Source organism: Phoenix dactylifera, chromosome 11, assembly GCF_009389715.1.
Source record: "Phoenix dactylifera cultivar Barhee BC4 chromosome 11, palm_55x_up_171113_PBpolish2nd_filt_p, whole genome shotgun sequence".
Classification (NCBI taxonomy): Eukaryota; Viridiplantae; Streptophyta; class Magnoliopsida; order Arecales; family Arecaceae; genus Phoenix; species Phoenix dactylifera.
The window spans coordinates 1,974,531-1,996,184 of NC_052402.1; the positions used below are offsets into that span (position 1 = coordinate 1,974,531).

Consider the following 21,654-nt stretch of genomic DNA (forward strand, 5'->3'; position numbering starts at 1 on the left):
CAGCAGAAGAAAAGGAAGCTGCGGGTATACAATGAAAAATTTACTCAGAAAATGGCTTTTACAATACCATTGTAAGAGACGGCTGCCTCCCTATTGCCTGTCTGCTTGATATGAGAGTTGTAAAGGAGAAACAGTTTTGCCCGAGAACAGTCCTGAAGGATTTCTCTTAATCAACCATTTTCTACTGAAAATTGGGATATATCATCGTGTCACGTTATAAAAAAATTGCAGGCTTTGTGCAAGTAGTGCCTACCTTCCTTTCGTTTCTTTTTTCCTTCTCTTTTGCTCTAACCATGTTATACAAAACAAAAACTAATCTGACACATAATCGGGTTTACTTGACGTAGTTTGGGATAGATACCGAATCATGTTATGCTTTAAGGCAAAGTAGATCATAGAGGGGGAGGATTAGGTGCCTCATTTACATCAGCTCCTGAGGAAGTTGGATAAGCATTTACATTTTTTTCCTAAAGATTGACTTATTTGTGCAGCAACAGAATTCTCCCAGTCGATAATTCATGGCCATGTGAAATTTCAATTGATACACAGATGTCAGGCTTCCTATGATCAGTTATTCTTTTGCTAAAAAAAAGGAAGCTATTCTATAGCTGCACTCTTTACATTGGCTAACATGTGTGTGTCCAGTGTATAAAGCAAATTTATCTTTTATTGAATGGTTGCTTTGGTTTCTTTTTGATATTGTTGGTTACTGAATCTAGATTTGAGTGAATTTATAAGAATACTAAATATACTTTCTTTGTCAGCTAATCTCATTTTAAACATGGACTATGTTTCCCATTGAATGTACTGTACCACGATATGCTATCAATCAAGTTTTCTGACTAAACCCATTGATGTGATGTCTTATCTATTGATCAAAATACAGCAGAGTTACATTTTATTCCATGATAAGACTGAATGATTGGCGATCTGTTTACAAGGCATGCATCACATTTGCCATAAGAAATATTAGTTTGATATCACCCCCTGTTTCTAGTTGCCGAATCTATATTTATAGCTCTTTGTTTAAAGAATAAGCCATAGAAAGAAAGTATCATAAGTTGGAGTGGTTATTTCTTATATCGTGATCTCATGATCCTCTTACAAGTAGATTAAAGTTGAGGCAATTATTGATTTTTTTACTTAAAAGCACAAATTCTTGTGAGAAGTGTCTTTTGATAAGATATTGAGTGTCCGATTCAACTAATCTCCACTCTCGCATATTGGTTTTTTGCTATCATATTTTGTATACAAATGGAAGCACATTTAATGTTGTTGATTCTGAACCCAAGTCCAGATGGGGGAAAGGTGGAGGATTGAAGCTAGTTGGTAGTCAATTGTAAGAAAACATGTCAAACTCTGAAATGGAGTATTTAATAGAAATAAAAACCTGTTGATGGATGTGTGGTAAAAAAAAGGGAAGGATAGCCTAGGAATCTAGAATATTATAAGAAAATAATGGAAAATCTGGTGAGATATTATACTTGTGTATGACAAAGATCTAGAGGTCCAGGCAGGGTGAAATGCTTTAATCTTTATTGAAGGATGTAGGAAGAGGAGAAATAAGTAATATGGATGTAAGTAGTGAAAAGGCGAAATGCTTACACACATTAGTGGCAACCTTGAATAGGAATTCTTGGAAAATAAGTATTCATAAAGCCTGCCCGAAATAGTTGGTACCAAGTTTGATGGTCATGATTTTGGTTAGATGAAAGCATGCATATTTTTCTGTTGCATAGGGGCTGGTCATGAGGATGTGCAGGAAAAATATCCTTGAAGGCCTGCTTTATGCTTCCTGATTAGTGATTATATATATCATAGTGGCCATGGGAGGAACTGGATGCGAGAACAAGGCATAAGCAGGAAATGGGAAATGACTATAGAAAAAAAAAATCCCCGAAACTGGAAACATGAAATGGTGTATACTGTATACATAAATTTGTACCAAGTACATGCAAAACCACTCAGCAACTAATGTGGTGTGGTTTCTAATTGGTTTCCTCGAGGAGGAGGGCAGTTTCATAAATTTATACTTTAAGGAGATTGATAAATTCACTCCCTCATAAATTTACTTTTTTTTTGTTTCTTATCAAATCAAGTGAGTAAAATCTTTAAGATAAAAAAAAAATGTATGAACAAAAAATCTAGTAACTGATCTGATTCTGCCCCACCCCACCTATCATCTTCACTCCATGTTTCTTGTTATTTTTCTTTCCCCTTTTTTGTTTTAGAGCTTTGGAGACAGTGAGGAAAGATGGCAAGCAGCAATAAAAAGCAATGAACAAGCAGGGGGGCCTACAAGATATAGGCATAGGTGATTGGCAATGAAATCCATCTTCCTCCCTCCTTTTCTCTATTCCTCCTTAAAATAATCTCTCCCTCTGCCTCTATCTTATTTTTCTGTTTAAATGGCTCCTGGGAATTGGGAGACTCCATTTTTCCTGTAAAAATCCTCAGGCTTATATTATCTTGCCATATGGAAAAGAATTGAACTGGTCTCATAGTTAGGTCTTCGTGGAAACACTAACCCAACTAGGAAACATGTTTCCTGGAACTATGATACATACTACTAGGTTCAGGCATGTGATATGCACTTGATAGGAAGTATGGATGGCTTTGATCTTCCCATTTGATTATAAACATATTCTATTATGTAAGCAACTTGATAAATGCACTCTTAGCTTCAGAAGGTTCATTCCCTTAGGGTAAGAACTGAATTAGGTGACATGTGTTTATTGAAGATAACAGTAGCTATAGAGGTGGGGAAAATGAGCTCCTGTGAACACATGATAGTTTCACACACAAATATATGCTCGGAATAGAAGCATTATTGGTAATTATTATTAGATGTTTGAAGCATTTAATTTGACATACTATTTTGGTAGTTCTTTTTTTCTAAATTTTTATCAACTGTAGATACTTGCTCTATATATACATCTTGGTGGCTTGATTCATAGAGCATGACTGGTGGCTAAGGACATGTAACTACTGGGAGAGTTAAATTTGCTTGAATGGATGATGAACGTGCTAAAGCTATGAAGTAAAATAAGACCAAACAGATATTAGATGTCTGTTTGCCTTCGTGCTCAATGCTTTGCATTCTTATAAAGGATGTATTGATATGCAAAGATCTAAAATACTCAAAACCAATAAACTATTTTTACATATGCCTTATTATCTTTAGATAATCTTACAGGCATACAGATAACAGAGACTAACATAAGTATTCCCATCACACATTCACAAAGTCAGAAATTTGTTCTTGTATTAAAAACTGTCTTTTTAAACTGTAATAGGTTATATTTGTATATATGTACATGCATGCTCTAGAAAGATTTTTTTGGTTGCTGAATTTTGAAATATTTAATCTAGTATTAAGTTTTTTTGTTTAAATAACTCTGGAGAGAGGTGAGATGCATGGCGTTCTACAACTGGTGAGATGATAGCTGGCTCAAATGTTTTCCTTCTTGTCCCACCTGATAGCTTTGGAAGATACAGGAAGTAACATGTTTGTGAAATCTTGTGAGAAACTAGGAAGCGCCATTGGCCAATGTATTTTACCTTTGTCTGAGAGCAAAGTGCAAAGCTGGGTTTTGGACTGAAGTCTAGGGTCAGTGAACAAAAAACCCTGCCTAGAGGATTTCAAAAATCAAAGTGGAATGTCCGCAAGAAAGGGAGTAAAAGAAAGTAGTATAGCTAACACATTTGATTACTTCTGTATATTTTACACTGTGCCCTATAACTCCAATTTAATAGTTAAAACATATAGAAGTTTTTGAAATTAATACGAATACCTGTAGGCCACATTCTTTCAAATTCCTCAAAATTCCATTGTTGAGCTACAAGATTTGCTAACTGTTCATCAGCTGTTAGTGCATAATATATAAGCACTTGATTGAACATTTCACAAATTTTTATTATATACTTTTCCCTGAACTTGTAATTCTGATACAGATGCTGAAGTACATATTGTACTGGAGGGAGTCACAAGCTTGCTTGTTACATAGCTGTTGAGAGCGGCTATAAAGAGAATTGGGGATGATATCATTGCTAGCCATTGGCATTCTGATTTTTTTTAGGTGTTCAGGGAGTAGAAGACCTTCTTTGAGGCAGCACAGTCATGGTTAAGACTTAAAAGCATGGCAAATATTAGAGGCACATCATTTGAGACATTGGACCTAATCTTCTATAGCTGTATTTTGTTCTATGTTTTCCTTATCAATAATATAAGTGTTAATTAAAAGGGAAAATGTATCTGAAGCTTAATCTATAAATTTATTTTAGAAACTGTAAAACCTTTAGATTAGAGCTCTTCAAAGTTTAAAATTATTTTGGTCATTTTTCCACATCAGTTAAATAGATACATAGTGCATGAATGCACATTATTCCTCTTTTGGTTTAGTCAAAATTTTGTTCAAAAAGAAATAGTGGCAACGGTAATATTGATACATTCATAGTTCTGAATCAGTTAAGTACATTATTTTTTTCACCAAAAAAATAAATACGTTATTTTTCCACATCAATTACATAAATACATAGCTCTGCATGAATGCACATTATTCCTTTTTTTAGGTTTAATTGATTGAACATACTGGCATCAAAATTTTGTTCAGAAAGGAAAAAAAGTGACAATAATAACATCGATATATTCATCCAGTTATTGAGAATCTACTTTGAGTAAATAACATTGGTATAGGCATCACATTATGCTCAACTTTTGCCCTTATCTTGAAATAAAGGAGATAGGGACATGGGCCATGGAAATGCATCGCAGAAGTGGCCCTTTGATATGCCCAGTCATGTAAATTGTGTGAAATGTCAAGCATTGTGCATGAAGTATTATTCCTTACAGACTCATACCAAGGAATTATAATTCCTCTCCTCCTCTCTTTTTTCCTCAAAAGTATAGCAGGTACTAAAAGAGTCATGTAACTCACTTTTTTGTTTCTTGATGGTGGCGGAGACCTTATGCTGCATTAAAATTGTAGGTAGTGGGAGGACAGACACACTGTTGCATGGCAGGGCAATAGAGCTAGGGATATGGATAGGTGGTCCACTTCATGAAGGTGGTGACCTTAATGATATGATGGCCACCACCCATATCTAGGTCTTGATACTACTAACAGTGCAGTGGTGGATGGGAGAGGAGAGGACCTAATTTTTCCCACATTTTTCCCACAGAAACACATCATGCACCCAAACTACGAATATCAACTGGGTAAGAGAGTAGAGAAACGCATGAGCATGGAAATTATATAATAAGCAGTAGCTAGAAGATCTGAAACAGTGTGCAGCACCAGAGGATCATTCAGTGGTTTTGTTTTGACTATTACTTGTGCGTGCTCTAACCTTGTTCTTTTCTTGCACCTCCTTTTGCTGCCACTCATTCAGCATTTGTTTATTTGAGACATGCTTGATCCACGTCATACGGCTCAGCTTACATTGGCTCCAATATTTTTTCTGTCTGATTTTCTCTTGAGAAACTTTTAAATTGTGTTGGTATTTAAGAATCCAGATGCATTTAATCAGATGTTACCATCAAAACCATTTCTCAAGCTCCTTTTTGAATGTAAACAATGAATAGAGCTTTCTTATGTATTTGTATGTTTTCTGTCAAGGTACTGCTATTTTATGACTTGAAATTTGCTATTTTGCGACATTTTTTTTGGTACATATTTTGTCCCAGTTCTTGGTAGCCCTTCCCAAAAGCTGGCACTGTATCAGTTTTTTGTTCTTAGGCATTCTCTACAGAAAGCTAAGGTCTAGCAGCTGCTCTTCCTCTGGTGCTCTAACTTGTAGTCATCTTCTACCTCTCCTCTTGAAATGCTTTCAAACATGTCTCCCTTTTAGCAAACTCTATGATTGTCTTTCTCCACTTAACACGAAGTCACAAAAGGAAGAAACCTACTCCTCAGACAGGATGTACCCCTAGGGTTTGAAGTTGGTGTCTATAGGGTTTCTACAATTTAATGAAATCGTAATGAAGCTGGTACAAAGTAATATTCAGTTGGTCAGGTTAATAACCAAGGGACTTGAAGCCCTGCATGAGGCATGGCTTTTTTTTTGTTGTTGATGCTTTTATCACCACATATAATATCTTTTTGATGGTAAACAGGGAATTAGGTATTCCGAGTATGTGAAATTAGTGAAGTTGACTTCATGTTGGTGGCCTAATGGATATCAGCATCATTCTACAGGGCAATCATTCAATGGCGGACCATGTCAAAGGCCTTCCAAGGCTTTTCGAGCTGCCATCAGCCAACCATAAGAGGAGCGGCAGCCCTTCCCTTATTTAACACCCACCAGCTCCTCAGAACAGCAGCCATAGCATTAACCATGCCAAGACGAATGCCTGTCCTCATGCTCATTTTCCTAATTCTTCTTTTCAAGACATTTTCAAGTAAGTAATTTCCTTTCATGCTCCTGTACGTCATTCGTTTCTTGATTTGTTAAACCAACCAAAGGAAGCCACTTCTTCCGCAGGCCAAGTTCCGAGTATTGATAATAAAATCAAACCTGGATGCTTGGTGAGCAAGGTAATATATGTAGCTATACGTACATATTCAATTTTCAGCATTTCAAATAAATGCTGCTTGTGTAATGCTGAGCACCTGCCCGAACTTTTTTGCCAGAACAAGGTTTTCTGGTTCTACTAAATCTTAATGGCCAAATTCATGCAGCTAGAAATGCTGATTCATGTGCTCTCATTACTTGGCTGTGGTATGGAGTGTGGTGCTTTGATTTTGGAGTGGCGACGAAGCACCTTTATGTTAGTTAAATTCTGGTTTATAGTCTGAAAAACTGGTGATTGCTGCTTTACATATAGTTTGAGTTTATGCTCTACGTTCAGCAATATAATCATGCTTGCAGAGTGATTCCATCATTTCTCCTATGACATATGTAATATTCAGGTAACTTATTTGTTATACCACGGAACACATTTAGAGAAAACTAAAAGTATGGATAATCCAATAAAGCTCCTAGATGAGAGGATCAAGAATTTGCCCACCACACAACAATTCATGCACAAAGTTTATTTTAGCAAGCAGAGAAACGGAAGAAATATAACGAAAGGATCATTTATCCCATGCATTTTAGTTGTATCACCTAATAGATTTTTAGATGACTTTCTGTCTGCATGATAAATTTTTATTTTATGTATCCATGCTAATCTGCCTCTCCCTCTTTTCTATCAAAGTGTCCTAATGCCCAGATGCAAGCAAGAAAGGCTCTGGTAGAGATCACACTGGATTATGACTATGGAGGACCCAACCACAAACATGACCCCAGGAAAGGGAAGCCAGGGAATGATGGCAAGAACCCTTAGCTCTCATTTGCCCATCCCCGCGGTTGCACGGTGATCGTGAAGAAACCAGTCTCTTTTTATAACCATCCGTCTATATATACTCTTATTCTTTAATGGGCTTAGACTTGTCTTGCGTACGGGAGGACAAAACTAGTATGGTTTTAATTAACGCAGCAGTTTGTCCATGGGATCATCTTGTACTTGCTCTCTCATAATTCTCTTTCGTGGTTGAATGGTGCCCCTTTAATAAAATGGAAAGGTCCTCGATAAATGTAGCAGTTGCTTATCCACTGTTTGTTTATCATCAGGACATCAGGACAATTAGATGAAAAAGTTATTTAATTCATGGTTCCGTGGGTTGAGTGCCTACCTGCTTCAAAATCCTCGGTGATATATCTTCATGTACAGTAACATGGAAACCTCGCATCCTCCTGGTGGCGGCCTTCTTCTTCCAGGACTTACCATCGAAGAGATGGTGAAATCAGCTGCTATCTTTGTAGCGGATTAGTTGGAAATAAGCTCATCAAATTTAGAGATTGCAAATAATTACTTTAGGCTGTAACAACATTTAACAGTAAAAGTATATGGCAAGTAGATTTACGAATTTACAGGAATGGATGAGGTTTTTTTGGGGACAGATGAGGGGCTTGATATCTATCCAAAATTATGTGCACTCCAAGGCTTCTGATTCATGATAGAAGGAAAGATGATATCCAGATTCCTAATGAGACAATACCTATGGTTGCGAAAGCTTGACTTATTTCATATACAAAATTAGGCCCCTGCACTGGCAAGTTCTGCCAATCTGTCCTCCTACAAGCCCATGCGTGCAAAAAGAAAATCAGCAAATCAACAATGAACAGCTACACTAGCTTTTTAAGGATAGGTGGTTACCCCAAGTCGGCAATCACTATGCTTATATTATCTTGTGACCGTCGGTCCTGCAGAGAAATGAGATTCGGTCAGCTAAAATAGCAGTTATAAAAACAGCATACATTTAAATTATCATCATATAATAATAATAATAAAAAGACATCGAAACAAAAGTACCCAAGAAGCTGCACCAGCAAGCGCTTCGCAAGCCAGCTGAAATTCAACCAAGAGAAAAATGAACTTGGTCATTTAAGTTGTAGAGACCTGGGACAGAAGGATTAAGATAGCAAACCAAGCACCTGAACATCACCATGTTGACGGAGTTGATCTCTTACAAAAGTTACCGCATCAGAGCTAAACAAACAAATTTATGAGAGAGGTCAACTATTGTTCCACAATATTTTTGCAAGGCAAAAAGGAGGTAGTGACAGTATGATATGAACATAACTGATTTTAAGAATATGAAGCAGTGCAAACCTTTTCATATAATCCCATAAACCATCAGAGGCTAACAATACAAACTCCACATCAGATCCAAGTTCTACCTGATATATGTCAGGTGAAGAAGTCACCAAATCTCCTTTAAACTGTATGCTGAATGGTAGCAAATGCACTGATTATTAATGAGGAAAAGAATCAAAACCAGAACAGAATTACAATCACAGGCTTAATGCTGACAAAAGAGTGAAGGAGAATAGTTTTATCATCAGAGATAAAATATATGGATTACAAAATTTTGCACCAATTAACTGGCACATAAATTTATGACAATATCCATATAAGACCCTAGGTTTCCACAAAACCCAACACGAGAGATACCAGGGAATGAGGTCAGCAAACTGTTGTTTCATGCTATTTTCGAGCCTCGCTACAACTTTGCAATATATTTCTCCATATGCACATTGAGATCGATTAATACATAAGTATGTTTTTATATCAGGATATGCATATGCATTGACATAGGGTAGTGAAGGTTCATAATTAGTTTTAAGCACTCTTAAACTTCAGTGCTTCATATAAAGCCCATCCCATGTAGATGTGATAAAACTATTGGTGAAGCAAAAATAGAGAGTTTAGAATACTGCAGAATGGCAATTCACCTAATCTCATAACAGGCACTTCACTTGTTGAAAGTTGCCTGGGCCAGGAACCTGACACCAAATCATAAAGGATTGTAGCCCATTGCAGAACACTCAGTCTTTAACAGATCATGGCTTGATCCATAAAACAAAGCTCATGTTACTGAATACAGTTTTCTGATAAGGAAAGCTAAAGTTGGGTAAATAGACAGCTGTCCTTTCAAATGGCAGTTCATGTAAAATCCAATGCCATTTGAACTGCCTTGACTTCGCTTAAAAATTATCATACAGCTGGATGCAACAAACAAAGATGGTCGAATTTTGCTCTTTAAAGAACAACTGTCTTGACTCATTTATGACAATGCACAGTCTATGTGGTACCCTCACATGCCTCTTATTTCAATAAAAATAACCACTACAGTGGTAAATAAACACAGAGTGACCCACTAATCAAAATTGTAGAATCTATCATAGTTTGTCAGAATATTACCGGGACACAAATTTTTCAGTCCATCTCCCCTCCTCAACTCCTTTCACCAGCATCCTTCATAGAAAAGAGAACAGGTGTGGTTTCTATTATCTCTAAAAAAGTTTTTGATAACATGTGCATGTTTTATTAATAAACTAATAACATCAATGCTCTCAAGATAAAGAGAAAAAAACAAGGGACGAACTCATTCTTCTTTGTCTTAAATCGCATGTCTCCAAAAGCACGAGATACAGAGATCTCACCACAAATTCGTCCATCAACAATCTATAGTCATTATAAATCAGCATGAGCATCAGCAAATAAATGTTGTGAGAATAAAAGCAGGCTGACAATTGCTTATAAGAAATCATAGAGACCCTTGGAACCATAATAATGCTTGATTTTGAAAGCAAATTAGCAGGTAATACACATCTATCATAACAAACATGGATTGCCACTATGGCAATAATAACAACTGAGGGATATAAGAACAGACCGTGTGATAGGAGTATCAGTAAACTACATCTAATATCACTTGACATAAATGCATATAAGTAGGAAAAAGGGGGAAAAGAGAAGAACAAGGAAAGACCCATCAGCTCAAAAATGTTGGGTACATGCGTAAAATCGGGACTTTGAAAAGTTTGCACTGGTGGTCGTAATTCAAGGAATAGGATACCTAACAAAGAAACTAACACACTTAGTTTTAGCAAAAGTAAAGCCCGACACACCACTAGTAAATACATCTATAAACAACCTAAACATGGAATTCAGACTATGTTGCATCCACCCCTGTTTGAAAATTGTTAAACCTGCAATTACTGAAACAAGGAACACAGGACCAAAGGAAAAAAAAGGCAGCAATACCAACTACAAGAACAAGTTTACCTATAGAGGTAAAAGGGCAAGCGTTATACAATTAAGCAAGAAGCATTTTTGATTGAAAACGTGATGATGACTAATCTAGAGTGGTCAGAAAAAATCAACAATCAACAAGATGTCCTAGGTCTATGAACAGGTAAGCCAATCCAGAAGTATTGTGGTCAATCTGGTTCCAGCAGACCCAGCCCATGTTGAAAAATTCAGGACCTTCTTAAAAAATTAGATAGCATCTGGTCTGGGGAAAAAATCCTCACAAGAAATTCCGAGCCAACCCGACCATACCTGACCATTGAAGTTAAGAATTTTGAGAATAAGCTATAATGTGACCCAAGCACCTCAATTCATTTCCAAGTGAGTTGGATCTCAAACAAAAACTTGACAAAATGCACCTAATATGGCCCATTTATGTCCCTAGATTTGAAGCACATATCGCATAACATGGTGTAAGCCATTTCCACGAGTGTTTACTAATATGTTCTCCATATGTGAAACCGCTATAGCGAATGAGCTTACTAAACTTGCCCAACTTCAGTTTAGAGTGATCCATATATCTAGGCAATATTAATATAAGACCTTTGCACCATGTGCATTTTAGTCATTAACTTTATTAAAATCAATGCATTCACACAATCTTAGGTAAACTGATAACTGATAGAGAACTAAGTAGAATTTGACTATAATACTTCATGTGAATGTCTCACTAAAATTTGCTTCAGAACTCAAAATCGTGACCATAAAGTATAAGTTCAAAACAGAAAAGGAAAACACACCCATCCACCTGCTGCTCTAATCCGCTTGACTTCTTCAAGAGATACTTTGTTGTTCCCATAAGGTCGATGGGGATTTGTTAAAACTTCAGCCTTGCCAGTACGGGATATTGCCTACATTTGTAATTCAGTTTGAACCAATAAAATCTTTTTTCAAGATTCATCCATTTAAAAAGTTGCATGGTGCCTTGAAGGAAGCCTATCTCCCGCATGATCAGTTTACAATGATACTCAATAGGAATAGAAGAAAAGAATAGGAGGATACCACACATGAGTCACCAAGATGTGAAATAATCAGGACATCATTCCTCAGAAACATGACTGTAGCTGTTGCACCAGAATCATCTTCATTCCCCATCTGTTCAAGCCTTCACAGAAGAAACAAGAAACAAATTTCCTAAAATTTATGATAGTTTAGATGAACATTTATTACATTTCTGAAAAAGATTGCTCGCAAGAAAATACTGATATCCTTTATTATTTAGTTTATATTTCTGACAACCCTGCTAAGAAAACTGAGTACTCACCAAATCAAGAGTTTTGAGTCGACATTTTGAAAAGCTTTCTGAATTGCATCTCTTACAGCATTAAAATTCTTGCTAGTCAACAGCAACCCACCTTGCAGAGCTATAGTACATTCTTTGTACAATTCATTCCTGCAGGGCAAATGTAACAAACTTTCAGTTATATGAATTTATTCTCAAAGTAGCCAAAGTTGAAAACATCAAATTTATAGAGTACTAATATTTACTTCAGGTTCAATGTACAACTCATTTGGAGATGGAGGGAGGGGAGAGGAGGGGAAGGGATTGAAGGAATCCAAAAAAGGATAAGCCTATGCACGTGCCTTCTCAAAATATCAACTTCTGAGGATAGACAAGAAATCTCGGCTCAATTAGGCTCTCTAAATTCTTCTTGCCTTTAATTTCTTCATTATTTATGCACAATCTTTCTAGAATCTTTTATCATGACTTACATCATGGGGTTTTTTTTTTTTTAATGCCATCCCCTCACCTTCCCCAACCCTTCAACACCAATGATGATTTTGTGACCCATCCTCTCATATGGACCTTCCTAGGTCGTCGTTTCATGTGTTCATACTATAAAAGATGCTCCCTACCATTTGAATTGGTCTACCATGCTCTTCATCCTGGCTTTACCATAGATTTACTCCAACGTTTTCACCTCAAAGCTCATCCCATATGCTTCAACCTTCTTTATAGCCTATGTTTTCATGCATCCATCATCAACCAAACTGTAGATTAACAAAAATTATCTAAAACTTTTAAAGCACGTAATGATCGCACGATATCCTTAAAGCACCTCTTCACCAAATCTTCTTTACTTTTAATTCCATTGATGTGTCCTATTTCTCTCTATATATGCCAAGATAGCCAAAAGGCTATTTATGCTTTATATTGTCTTAATGCTCATAATGATTTTATTCTAATATTCAAATACTTATCCTCCAAATTTTTTCCTATGATGGTAATCTAGCATTCATACCATCTCAAACTCATGATATTGTACCATATAGTGTCTCTTGGTTCAGGAGGATCAACGACCTATTATGGACCACTCTGGTCATATTGAGTAGGTCTGGACAGGATCTGCGAGCAAGATCCACCTCATTAGAAAACTAACTGCACATCAAAGTTTTTGGAAGCTATAATTTTTCTGCACAATGTCCGATTAAGATCCTCTTTTTTTTATAAAAACAAGGATAATTTTTGTAGATCTCCGATGTTGATTGTCCCCTAAAAAATTCAACGCATACGGCGAGGCCGTACGGTGACATTTAGACCTCTCAAATAGACCCGTGAAAGTTAAAAAAAAATCTTTTTTGAAAAGACTTTAACCAGGCATAACTCTCAACTTGAAAAGAACTAGGTGATGCAGTTAAAGACAAAGTTGATGAGAAGTCAAGATCTACCTTTCAGAAAGATTTTAGTTTTTTCGTGATTATTTACATTAGTCATAGAAATTTTGGAAAAGCAGTAACCACTTCTAATTAGAAAGGAATCCAACACAAATTTTGTAAGGACAGACTTTACTAGTACAAATAGAGGGATCATAACCAATTTTACTAATAAATAAAAAAGAGTTTTAGAATCCTGCTTTTAGAATTTGCTTATTTTTTCTCCTCTTTTACCCTTTTGGAGAGATTCGAGCTGCATAGGTTGAAAAAATTTCTTCTTTCTGCCCAATCAGATCTCCTTATAAACATTATAAATGATGCAATAAAGCAGGCCTGAGGCCAATGCTCAGGATCATCCTATTGCAAGGTGGGGTGCAACTAGAGTCAACCTCAACCAACTTGACCTAAACCAATATTGAATTAACTAAACTGAAACCATACTGCTTTTGGTTTGGGCTCGCAAATACCAGGCCAGTTTTTTGGTAAGTCGACAGTTCAGGCAACCTGAATCAGTTTGAACTAGCAGAATAACAGAACTCTCACCCTCCCAAAATCCGAATTGGGCATGAATTATCAGCACACATATAATCATATGTGAGCGCATCTGTATACCGTTATAATTAAAATGGTCAGTGAATGGAATTTACTAATAGCTACACTCAGGAGAAAACAGACCTTCTCGTTACTGGAATTACCAACTACACCAAAGAACCCATTAGTACGCACCAGGACGGTTAAAAAGTATCTTGATCACCATATCAAGATCTGTAAGTAAGTTAGAACAACTTTGTTTAGCTCCAACATAATAGAATTCGTAGAACATTAGGTAATCAAAGATTCTGCAAAGTCGAATGCAAGAAAGATTAGGAGAAGCGATTGTTTCTTCGACCTGAGGAACTCAACGGAGGAGAATCCGGCGTGGCCGTCGAAAACGGCAGCGAAGGAGAAGCCGTCGAGACCGTCGGAACGGACGACGACATCGTCCTCCATCTCGGAGCGCGGGCCCTGCAGCTTGCTCGATCCCCACCGGATCCCCGAGACGCTCGCTAGCGGCGCGTCGACGGCGATGGCCGAGCACCACGTCCCCCTCGCCCTCCTTGTCCGGCCACCGCCGACGCCGTACGGTAGGAGCGATCGCGGCAACCGCGGGCTCAGCAGCGCCATCCAGTGGTTCCCGGGGTTTGCCCAAGAGATAAGGCGGGAGGAAGTGTATTTCCAATAATAAGACCACAAGATAAAAGCCACCGCCAAAGAGGGGCCATCTATTGTAATTGTTGGATTTGAACGGGACAAGTTTTGATCGCAATAGACCGTTGGACGGTCTCCCCAAATAAATCTTTAAAGATGTAAACCAAACCCCACCAAAAAAAAAAAAAAAAAAAAAGATGTTGATGTCCTTGACAAGTTTTGGCTCATCAAAAATGCTGGCTTTAGATGGAAAATATCCTAATTTATTTATTTGCAATCTTTTAAAATTTACCATGCATTCTTTTTCTATGACTCAAATTTGAGTTGTAGCGGATCCAAAATTTAAGAGAACTATGTCGAGCAATTGCATGACAGAATGAAATACTGCCATCAATCATGCCAAGTTCACCAAGTTGATGACGGGAATTGATGTGTACACAGGCAAGCCAATGCTGTCATTTGAGCCCTGACCACTAATTCATCAACTTTGTCACTGGCTTTCATAACGGACTGGTGAATTTTGAAGTAATGTGGCGGTAGCTTTTTTTAACCATACTCCATAAATGGATTTTTTGATGAGGAACAGAGATTTTGCCTCAGCCGCATTTGCAGGTGCAGAGGGAGGGTTAGTAGCCCCCCTATCATAATTCATGAGGAACAATAGATCTTCCATGACACCCATTCATGTGATGGGAACCCAATAGGTTCTTTTGATAGTCGGAACCAGATTTGATGTTTAATTTACTTGGAATTTTTTCCAAGAGGGAAGGGAAAAAACGATGCAATCAGAAAAAGACAACCCTCTTGAGAAATCTCTAAATTGCTTAACGCAAAACCATCCATCCAATCAGAAAACACAATATCCATACCTCAATAAACATAGGCGACTCTGGGTTTTGACGTCCTTGTCCTCGTGGGAATTTCAGTTAATTTTATCTCAAAACTTTATGAATCAAAAGCATGAATTGAGGAGCCTGGCTCTATTTTACACTACTGTTTTCTAATTCGAGCCTCCCAAAGTCTTGCTTCCATCTCTCTTTACCTAAACTCAGCTTCAAAAGGAGAGAGGAAAAACAAAAAAACTCCAAACTCGAGACTCAAGCAAGTAATTATTACTTCCAACTACTTCGATCCAAATTTTAGCCGAGCACTCAAATCATTGGTATCAACAGAATCAGGGATAAAAACAAGTTTCTCTCTCTCTCTCTCTCTCTCTCTCTCTCTCTCTCTCTCTCTCTCTCACACACACACACACACACACACACAGAGCTGCCCATACTCCCAAGTCTTAAGACTTCAATATTCTCGGCATGATAATGGAAGCATCAGTTTTGGTTTGATGATTTAAACAAAGCTGCCATCAGTATCAGATGAAGCATGTACCAGCCTGCACGCCACATGGGATTTCATGTTCACAGATGGTATACACTACGTTTCAGTAAAGGTGTTCTCTGATTGAAACGGAACCAGTCATTCAGATCAGCAACCCCCATTCCCACACAGCTGAATGTCATCATTTTCAGAAAGCATGTGGTACGAAACTGCAGCCAAAATAAACAAACTCGGCCCAGTAATCTTTCTCATGGGCCACAAGCATGGATTGATCAGGGCCAAATAACAGGCAAGTCATATAAAGCATCAAATCACCACCATCACAAAACATAGTAACGCCATTAATTGATTCCATGGAACAGTCAAACAACATATACCACCCAAAACACAGATTTGATAAAATTGAGGGAAAACTCATTCTTGCAACATATATCAACTAAAATCTCAGAGAATACCTCAACAAATGATCATATAAAGGAAACAAAGATTTAGATAGGCTACATCAAGATCATATATCCCAAGTTCTCAAAAAGATTGTATGTCCCCTGCAGCCTGGCCGGTCTGATTAAAAAAACGCATTGTTTTTAAGAATTAGTTTTCTTTAGAGATGAACAGTTCTCTTTGGAGATATATAATATTCTTATACTTAAATCTAGCTTGAAAGCAATACATAAATACATCTCATTAAACCAAGAGAAACACCACATCATCCTGCTGTAATCCAATGGTGAATACTTACATTCACCATCGGATCACATAAAAAGAGACTCGGAAAAATCACCTTAGGATCTTACTGAATATATATATGTGTGACGAAGATGGAAGAATTCGTTCGAAGGAAACACCTTTTTTTATTTTATTTCGGAAAAAGAAACCAAGACAAACTCATACCAAATGAAAAATTCAATGTGGTATCTTTAAGCTGGGACTTTATCTGCACTCAATACAAAAATTTATAATGTAATCTAAGATTCATTATGAGACTCTAAAACTCGAACTGCAAATCCTAAGTAGATCAGAGAAAAAAAAATAAGAATACAAATTACTAGAGTAATGCTGGTCCGCCATTCTAGATTTACAAGGGATACATAGTATAAATTAAATACATATAAAGCAAAATAATCCAGAATCAACACTATTAGGATGTTGCAAGGTGACAACATACATCCGCCAATGTAGCAAAATAGCTATTACTAACATAATATATCTTCTTTATCCTGCATAATTCCATTCAAAACTCTGCTATACCCTCCCCTCACAGATTCCCTGCCAACCTCTGGAGGTTCATATATCCCCTCAATGTGCAGATGAATGATCTAGATGAGGATATAAAACAATGAATAAGCAAAGAAACAATGTCGCTTCCTTTTCAGTGCTGCCATGAATTTTTTGCATCATCTGACCAACCACCTCAAGGGATAGGTATCCAATAAATTTTATATCAGAATGGCTGATCAACTGGTTGATAATTATGTGAGAACCTGTGAACTAGCAGAATGCAATCCAAGCCACCACAGTATCGGCCCTGCCCTCATATTTACCTAATTATCGAGGCTATTGTAACAGAGGGATTCTTCACTCATCTTTGACGAAATGAGAGGAAGAAGGCCAAAATCAATACACCATATATCAACTTCTCCATCCTTAATGTATGTCAACTTTCTTCATATTCAACCATGCACTAGATGAAGACTCCACTAGAAGAAAGTATCGAGTACATCTGCATGCAAGGTTCATCGTACTGGTGCATATCAGACCATAACGGTACCGAACCGAAACTTGGTACACGGAGCATACCGAGTCTCGGTATATCGAACCAACCTCCGTACCAGACATACTGACACTCTCAACATGGTACCAGTATGAGGTTCAGTATTAAGATTGCGAACCTTGATTGCATGCATGAGAACACATCTATTTCCTTATTTTCTCCATATTCCAAAGTCTTGTCACAAGTTGTTCTCTCCTTTTTATATCAACTATTACAATGTTATAAACTCTCAAATATTCCACTTTTCCTTTGTTGATGTTTTCCCCTCTCTCTCAAAACACGAGTTTTCACTCTCTGCTAATTTAAACATACTTGATCTCCTTATGTCATTGAATAATACTCTTTCTTTATTCCAGACTTGCTTATTAGTTTTGGAACTATCTCAAGCTAAGACGTTGACACATTACATAATAGAGTTACAACAAAAAGAGTGGGCCATATGAGTCTCCAAGGGTGCATGCATCTCAATTCAAAAATTCTCTCCAAACACTTTGGGCATTTGTAAGTACTATACCACAAAAGGCAGAACGTAAGCCCCAAATAAGCCTTTCAACAATTAACTTCATTATCTAAGAAAATAGATAAGACTTAACTTGCCCCTCCCATCTCCATCCAGGAGAGTCCTTATTCCAATTAGAAATGTCACTCCATACCAAGCCATCTGCTTTGAAACACTTCACATCCTTTAGCTCATAGTCACATAATATGTCTATTTTTTAAAAATGCCTTAACTCAAAGGTCTAGTACATTGTCAGATATGTAAATGAGTTCCCCTGGATCACTACTCAAACACAGCACATCCCAACAAGACTAGGATAATCGCCAACTTCTTCAGTCCATCACGAAACTAGTCAAAGATAATATCATTGGCATCCCCGATCCAAATGAATTTAAGAGCTATGATCCAATATCATTCTTTGGCATGTTTACAATTATGAAATTATCCATAATACCGAAGTACTAACTTGTTCATTACAAACCAATCAATATACCCTTCAATATTAATAGGCAGTCCCACAACTTATGAACTAATTAATCTTTTGTTTTTTTGTCCATTAGATATGCATCTTCAGAACAGATTTATATCTCAAAACCTCTAAAGACAATAAAATAAGCATGGAAGACTCATTGTATCATCTCATTCTACACAATCTAAGCCAAGATCGTTAAACCTAGATATTTGATGCCATCGCCTCCATACTATGTCCTTCTGTATGATACTCTGATTAGACCACTAGATCCTACAATCAATGACTAAATCATCTAAAGAATAACTTATTATAGCTACCATTCCTATGTTACCATTTTAAAAAAAATGTTGCCTTCCTAACCCCCCTCCCCCCCACACACAAAAAATAATAAAAAAAAACTTTTGAAATTTCTACAATCAGATAACACACAAAAAAAAATCACCCACTGAACTTTCCATGATCAGAAAGCTTCAAAAATTTCACATGTAATAAAATTACAATCCATATTTCTGGAACGCATTCAATTCAACAACCATCAAGACTGAGAAAAGGAAACTTTATTTGATAACTATTATTCAATACACTAAAGTCGGATTGCCAATATGAGGAATAATCCCACAATCTCAAATGTCACAGATCAACATCATCATAACAATAAAATCCGAACATTTAAACCATGCAAATTCAGAAGCCCATCATCATCCATACTAATAAAGCTAGAAATCCATTATGTTATGAGATGATTTCAGCTTGTGCTCAATTGGTAATAAAGAAAGAAAAAAAATAACAAAGAAGTAGACTTCAAACAAGAAATTCATCATAATGATGGACAAAGCTGATCGTATTGTTCCAAACCCTGATCGATCGATCCGACACCACCATCTTAGATCTTGTCGATGTCCTCATCCTCGAACTCGATGTAGTCGTCGCCAGCGCCCTCATCCTCCTCGTCGAGGCCTCCGCCGATGCCCTCGTTGAGGCGAGTGCTATCGGGGAGCTCGCCATAGGCCTTCAACAGCCTGGCCTCGTCGGGCATGTACTTGAGGATGACGTCGGCCTTGTCGTCCTGGTAGTCGCGGAGGCCGACGAGGACGATGTCGCCGGCGGCGATCCACACCTTCTTGTGCATCTTGCCGCGGATGTGGCAGAGGCGCTTGGTGCCGTCGATGCACATGGCCTCGCAACGCCCGTTGCCGAGCATCCGGAGCACCTGGGCGTACTCCTGGCCGTCCTCCTTGAATACGAGCTCCCGCTTCTCGTCGTCCGCCTCGTTCTTTCCCCTCTTCCGGTTCTTCCCTCCCTTCCCCTTGTTCTTCGGCATCTCTCTCCCCCTCTAGCTCGCTCTGAACCCTAACCCTAGATCGGTTTCTCTTCTTCTGCCCTGTCCGCACTCTGAGAGGGATTTATTCTGGGTTTGGGTCGCGTGAAGGGTAAGAGATAAGGATGGCGTAGGCGACCGGCTTTGTACCGGGGACTGGAACGAGACAATGGCGGTGCTTCGTGTGGACGCAGTTTGGGTGGAGCCCCGAGGTCAGGTGATGCGGCTCCGCACATATTCTAAAGCAAAAATCCTATGATGAACGGGTGTGGTCTAATCTAGAAAATAACACAGTACAGTCGGCGGTACAGTCGGCGCGACCGCCGACTGCACGTAATTACCAGAGAAATGGACAATTTTGGGAATGCAAAAAATTCCGGGTGCCCAATGCGAAGTCGGCAAGACTTGCCGATTTACCCAATGGGTGGTCTATCGTAAATATGAGCTGGTGCGTGATCAGCCAGACAAGTGTGCCGGTTTTTAAATAGGGTCTTTTTTGCATAAATATTTTTTTAAATATTAGATTGTGTATCTTTCTAAAATTAATATTTACGTATATGGCCTCCTAAATACTTATTTTGCTATTCTACTTTTTTTTTTTTTTTGCATATGTATTCACGCCATCTAATATCGTTAAAAAAGTAACGGTTTTAAATTAAAATGTCTAAAGTATTCTTAATAGGTAAATGTGTAAAAAGCAATATTTATAAGACGATCGTAATGGAAGACAAAAAAGTAATTTCTAAATTTTATTTTTTTAATTAAAATAAATATAGTTTTTATTAACGGCGTTAGAAGAACCGTTATATTAGAAGCATTTGTGCAAAATAGTGTTTTATGAGGGTACAGAAATAAATATAAATTTTAAGAGAATATTCACACAAATTTAAATTTTTTTGAATGGTATTCATGTATAAAATCCTTTTTAATATATACCAATATTCAAGCACGTGCAATGTATGTTTAAAAAATAATATATAATATTATAAATGAAATTACAAAATAAATATTAAAGATAATTAGTTGACTATTTTATCTACTCTTACAAATACAGTAATTCAATAATTTCTCATCCATCAGTATTTCTATTTTTTGTAATTTGTTTACTCTAATAAATTTTTATAAGTTTATTATGGTATTTCTCTATTTCTTAGCAATGTGATTTTAAATATTTTATTTATTTATTCTGACAAAATACCAGTGAGGAAAAAACATACTCTAAATTTTCAATGTTGGTTGATTCATCGCTGTTAAATTTTAGTGAAGTCATGAAGTTAGAAAGAAAGGAACATTATTTTTTGTTTAAGCAACTATTCTAAGATTGTTAAGATCCCATTAAGTTGTGGCCCATATTGACAAATGGCGTCAATATGGTCCAAGTGGGAGAATATTGGATCCTATTTAATTAAACCCTGATTCCATTTAATTAGAACCTACATTTGACAAATGTCTCTTGAATTTCATAAATTCTGATGATTTTGAGGGCATTAGGGTAATTTCACATCAATGAAGGGTTACCTTGATGGGGGGTGATACTTCATGGGTGTAACCACCTGCGGCATGGTCCTTGGAGAGGGCTATAAATAGCATGTTAGACCCCTTCTCTAATACATGCATTAAGAGATATTTCGCTAATCTCTGTTCAGATCAGAGCTGTTTTCGATTCGGTTGATCGCGATCGCGGATCTGCACGCATCTCAGAGTTCAAGATGAATTTAGCGAGTCAAGATATGATTTATAATTCATTAAGATTAATTATTTCATTACAGATATCATTAGG

At 37.2% G+C, this 21,654-nt stretch overlaps 2 protein-coding genes and 1 long non-coding RNA gene across 4 annotated transcripts; 1 reads left to right on the plus strand and 2 right to left on the minus strand.

Annotated features, from left to right (window-relative positions):
• Positions 1 to 2,833: 2,833 nt before the first annotated feature.
• On the plus strand, positions 2,834 to 8,006 carry LOC103718984. Its single transcript, XR_605924.3, has 3 exons — positions 2,834 to 6,400; positions 6,484 to 6,536; positions 7,199 to 8,006. It is a non-coding gene; the product is annotated as an uncharacterized LOC103718984 (long non-coding RNA).
• Positions 7,815 to 14,520, minus strand: LOC103718990 (probable protein phosphatase 2C 5). 2 transcript variants are annotated; one of them, XM_039131222.1, is made up of 11 exons: positions 14,184 to 14,519; positions 11,904 to 12,032; positions 11,642 to 11,744; positions 11,380 to 11,490; positions 9,933 to 10,012; positions 9,749 to 9,802; positions 8,657 to 8,773; positions 8,479 to 8,533; positions 8,357 to 8,392; positions 8,201 to 8,247; positions 7,815 to 8,119 (listed from the first exon to the last, which is right to left on the minus strand). In XM_039131222.1, exons 1-11 carry the CDS (start codon positions 14,456 to 14,458, stop codon positions 7,996 to 7,998), a joined length of 1,131 nt encoding a protein of 376 aa, XP_038987150.1. In that variant the 5' UTR covers positions 14,459 to 14,519; the 3' UTR covers positions 7,815 to 7,995. The 2 variants fall into 2 exon arrangements, with proteins under 2 accessions (XP_038987150.1, XP_038987151.1); XM_039131223.1 differs by lacking the exons at positions 9,749 to 9,802; positions 9,933 to 10,012 and having other exon boundaries at positions 8,657 to 8,724; positions 14,184 to 14,520.
• Positions 14,521 to 19,098: 4,578 nt separating this feature from the next.
• On the minus strand, positions 19,099 to 20,047 carry LOC103719006 (eukaryotic translation initiation factor 1A). Its single transcript, XM_008808053.4, has one exon. The coding sequence runs from the start codon at positions 19,875 to 19,877 to the stop codon at positions 19,440 to 19,442; it is 438 nt and encodes a 145-aa protein (XP_008806275.1). The 5' UTR covers positions 19,878 to 20,047; the 3' UTR covers positions 19,099 to 19,439.
• Positions 20,048 to 21,654: the final 1,607 nt, after the last annotated feature.